This window comes from Chiloscyllium plagiosum, chromosome 41 (assembly GCF_004010195.1).
Source record: "Chiloscyllium plagiosum isolate BGI_BamShark_2017 chromosome 41, ASM401019v2, whole genome shotgun sequence".
NCBI classification, from domain to species: domain Eukaryota; kingdom Metazoa; phylum Chordata; class Chondrichthyes; order Orectolobiformes; family Hemiscylliidae; genus Chiloscyllium; species Chiloscyllium plagiosum.
This window is the reverse complement of record NC_057750.1, coordinates 18,633,641-18,638,566: the sequence shown is the minus strand read 5'-3', so window position 1 is coordinate 18,638,566 and position 4,926 is coordinate 18,633,641. Positions and strand designations below refer to the sequence as shown.

At 40.4% G+C, this 4,926-nt stretch overlaps 2 protein-coding genes across 2 annotated transcripts in view; one reads left to right on the top strand and one right to left on the bottom strand.

The window, feature by feature from the left end:
• The window catches only part of LOC122542911 (immunoglobulin lambda-1 light chain-like), an 85,236-nt gene extending 83,536 nt beyond the window's left edge, over positions 1–1,700 (top strand). The window contains exons 7-8 of the mRNA XM_043681056.1: positions 259–365; positions 910–1,700. Of these exons, the coding sequence (XP_043536991.1) occupies positions 259–365; positions 910–936 (134 nt within the window). The 3' untranslated portion in view covers positions 937–1,700. The remainder of the gene's footprint in view (positions 1–258; positions 366–909) is intronic.
• Positions 1–4,926, bottom strand: part of LOC122542912 (immunoglobulin kappa light chain-like) — a 206,450-nt gene that overhangs the window by 145,420 nt on the left and 56,104 nt on the right. The window lies entirely within an intron of this gene.

Below are 4,926 nucleotides of genomic sequence, written 5' to 3'. Positions count from 1 at the left end.
TCTATTGTCTATTGTCATGCGATTCCTACAGTGAATAAAGGTATTCAAAATGTAACATAGTACATCATTGAATAATAATTGACATGGAGAGATAGGATAGAGGGCAACTTCTTGCATCAAAGGTGGACGTATTCTATTTTACAGCTAAACTTTACATTGAGACCCTAAAATAAAGATATGTTTCTTTTGTTAACAAAAACAAGTCTTCCTTCAAGAAAACAGGCATTTTAACAATGTTCATTACAAATTTCTTTGTAGAAGTGAAAATGCACAGCATGGCAACAGGAAAATTGACATATCTGATCTTGATTTGCAAAAGTGTCTTTTATGGAATATTCATCTCAATACTTGCTTGGAAAACTAAGGTAAAGTTAAACTCAGTAGACTTATTAAAGAATGCATTCTAAGACTTGGTTATTGATATTCATTCATAGAATTTTAAAAAAGTTTTAGTATAGAACAGCCCATTCTGCCCAAATGGTGTCTTCCACTGTTTTTGTGAGTTTCGTCCATTTCATTCACCCCTAGCAACATGTCCCATTCGTTACTTTGCACATAATTTTGCTTAATTAACCTGCACCATTAGAGCATCCACACGATTTATGGTAGGGAGTGAGACAAAAACTCTTGGGCAACTGCAGGAAATTGCGCTATTGTTATTGTTTTTGTCCATCGAAGGTTGCCCTTCAACTGAATGGCTTGCCAGGCCGTTTCAGAGGGTAATTAAGAGTCAACAGCTTTGCCATGGATCCACAGTCCCATGTACGTAAAGATGCCAGATTTCCTTCCCTGAATTATATTAGCTAACTGAATGCAGCATTAAAGATAGTTTATCAGAGTTGCCTGATTCAGGGTTGCATATTTATGATTTTATTATAATCACACCATCAACTTTGTTTTTGTCATTAGACATCTTCCAGCAAAAGATTTGACTGATTAAAACAAAGCAATGAAGACAATGAACAGATGAATTGCAGAGCGTATGGGAGAGAGGAAGAAGCAAGAAAAATAAATATTGTGTTTATCGATGGGATAAACTTAATCTAATTAACTCCTACCATGCCAGTGTAAATATCTCCACAATGTCACCATGGGAGATGAGTGGAGAACATTTATGCCTTGCCTCACCTTTTCCTGCTGAAATAAATCCTTTCAGAGTCTTGACGTTTCCTTGTTTTCCTAGTGTCTAAATAGGTTAAGATTTGAAGTTTTCATTATATTTTCCCTTTTTTAGATTACTTAATAATCCATAATCCTTAAAACTTTATACAGAACCACAGAACTCTTAAAGCAAAACAGAAGGCTGTTTAGCCAAACGTGAAAATACAGATCTCCTTGAAAATATTAAAACCAAAACCATTTATTACAATTAATTCCAAGATAAATGATTTTTACCTTTTCCACTTCCTGTGTGAAACATATCCCCCGTGCTGGTCTAATAAAGCTATGTATATTGTTAAGCAAAAACAAAAGATTGTAACTCAAATTTTGTTTAAAACAAGTCTTGTCTCTTAACCTTCAAACTTTTATTGCTAGCGTTAGAATTCATCTAATAGATTGCTGATGGAAACTGTGATCCTCATTATTTTTCATAGGTTTCTCAATGAATCAGGTATTGACAGTTTTCTCATGATTTCGCCCTTTGCACTTTTCCTTTCGTTAAATGTTTAAGAAATAAATAGAAAGTTTATACAATGAAAGCTATTGTTTGTCATTGTTATTTCAGTTCTTCCCTCTTCACCATGCTTAGCGTTTTAAACATGTTCAAAATGTGGACTCGAACTGTTGATAAATGTTTGTTAGCCCTAAGTCTATCTGAGCAATCCAAGATACTGAGTAACGATTGGAGCATGCAACTGAAGTACAGAACTGCCATGATCAAATTGAATATCACAAAAAGTGCCTGGCATTTAACTGTTGTGGAGTAATGTGTACCAGCGGGGTAAATCCTTTCCTTCTGTTGCAATGTAACAGGCTTAATGAGATTGAAAGATTTGTTTTTCCGTTTTAATATGACCAATCATGTCTTCGTGAAGGCCTCCAGGCAATTGCATTTTAAAAATTCATTTTGGGCATGGGACTCGCTGGCTGAGCCAGCATTTATTGCCCATTCCAATTTGTCTTTGAGAGGATGGGGTGAGCTTTTTTTTGGACAGCTGCAATCCTCGTCCTCTGGTAGACACACAATGCTTGAGGGAAGGAATTTTAGGATTTTTACCCAGCGAAAGTGAAGGTATAGCAATATATTTCCAAGTAAGGATGGCGAATGGATTGCAGATGATGGTGTTACCATGTGTTTTCTCCTGTCGTCCTTCTAGATGGAAGTGTTTGCGGGTTTTAAAGGTGAAATCTAAACGTCTTAGTGAATTTCTGTCATGTATTTTGCAGATAGTGCTCACTGCTGTTACTGAGCATTAATGGTGGTATAAATGGATGGAGTTCCAGTCAACCAGATTGCTTTATCCTGGATGTTGTAAAGCTTCATGAATATTGTTGGAGTTGCATGTATTCAGACATATTCCTGACTTGTGCCTTGTAGTTGGTGGACAGGTTTTGGGGAGCGTAGCATGGTGGTTCAGTGATTTGCAGTGATACTGCTTCACAATGCCAGTGACCAAGTTCAATTCCAGCTTCAGGTGACTGTCTGTGTACATTCTCCCTGTGTCTGTATGGGTTTTTCACCAGTGCTGCAGTTTCTTCTGACTGTCCAAAGATGTGCAGGTTAGATGGATTGGCCATGAGAAATGTAGGGTCACAGGGATAAGATAGGGGCACGGAACTGTGTAGGATGCTCTTTGGATGGTCACTGTGGACTCGATGAACTGGTGATTCTATCTGACTGCAAGTCAGGACAAGAGTTACTCACCACAGAATTCCTAGCACCTGACCTGCTCTTGTAGTTGCTATATTTATACAGCAAGTCCAACTGAGATTCTGGTCAATGGTAACCCCAGGATGTCAATAGCAGTGGATTCAGTGAAGGTAACACTATTGTGTGGCAAAAAGGTTGTGGTTAAATTGTCTATTAATCGAGATGGTACTTGCCAGGTGTTTATGTGGTCTGAATATTCATTGCCACTTGTCAGCCCAAGTTTGGATACTGTCGAAACTTTGTCACATTTGAACATGGAACTGCATCAGTAGCTAATATTAGAAGCATAAGTGTACTGAACAGTTTTTAACATGACTTATCCAAGCAGGTAAGGTGAGAGTAATAGTATTTGACATAATTTGATTTGATTTGACTTGATTTATTGTCACACATATCTAAATACATTGAAAAATGTTGTTGGCAGATCATAGTAAGAAAGGACATACAAGGGTGAGCAAAAATCTTTAGCATATAGGTTGTACTGCACAGGACGTGCACCAGGCAAGATCAAGATTGCCAAGGTCAACTTTATTTGAAGTTAGAGAGTCAATTTGTCAGTACAATAATGGCAGGGAAGAAACTGTTGTTTAACCTGCTGGTGGATGTATTCAAGCTTCTGTATCTTCTGCCTGATGGAAGAGGTCATTGGAACGCATTACTGGAGTGGCGTGGGTCTTTGGTGATGTTGGCAGCTTTTCTGCGGCAACAAGACATACAAATGGAGTCCACGAAAGGGCGGTTGTCTTCTATGACACCACCCAAGGCAAAGCATCTTGATTGATTGGCATTATAGCCACAAACATCTATTCCCTGCACTACCAATGCTCAGTAGTAACCGCCCTGTACTGTTTCCGAGATGCACTGCAGAAATTCACCAAAGTTCCTCAGACAGTACCTTCCAAAACCACAACCACTTCAATCTGGAAAGACAGGGACAGCAGGTATATGGGATACACCACCACCTTCAAGTTCTCCTACAAGCCACTCACCATCCTATCGGGAAATATATTGCCATTCCTTTAGGGTCACTGGGTCAAAATCCTGGAATTCCCTCCCTAATGGCATTGTGGGTCAACCCACAGCAGGTGGACTGCAGTAGTTCAAGCAAGCAGCTCACAACCACCTCCTCAAGGGCAACTATGGATGGTCAATAAATACTGGCCTGGCCAGTAAAGCCCAAATCCCACAAATGAATATTTATTTAAAAAGTTGTGTGATCTCTTATTTCCATTTATTGAAATTGTGGCATGTAATTCTGGCTCTCGAATATTAGACTAATACTCAGGAATTGGAGTTATTTTCATTTAATCATGAGATGTGCTCAACACTGCTGAGGTCAGCATATTTTAACCATTCCGAAGGCTGGCATGGATGCGCAATTTGGTCGCTAGGGACCCAGGTTCAATTCCACTTTTGGGTGACTGTGTAGATTTTGCACATTTTCTGTGTGTGTGTGTGTGGGGGGGGGGGAGGGGGGGGTGGACAGTTGGGGGAGGGTGGAGTTCTACTGAGTGCTTCAGTTTCCTCCCGCAGGCCAAACATGTGCATGTTAGTTGAATTGGCCATGCTAAATTGCTCATACTGCCCAAAGCTGTGCACAGGATGTGGAGTAGCCATAAAAATATATGGGGTTATGAGAATAAAGTGGGGGCCTGGGATGATCTTCGAAGGGTTAGTTCAGACTTGTTGGGTTTAATGGCCTCTTTCAGCACTGTACGGATTCTATGATTCTAATTTCACTTGAATAGGTGATCCGAACTTTTCAACTCCCCTCCCACTCTGCCGAGGCCATGCAGGTCCTGGTCCTCCTCCATTGACACTCCCTTACCACCCAACACTGAGAGGAAGTACGCCTCACCTTCTGCCTCGGAACCCTTCAACCGCATGGCATCAATATGGACTTCACCAGCTTCCTCATTTCCCCTCCCCCACCTTACCCCAGTTCCAACCTTCCAGCTCAGCACCATCCTCATGAACTGCCCCATCTGTCAATCTACCTTCCCATCTATCCACTCCACCCTCCTCTCCAACCTATCACCTTCACCCCACCTGCA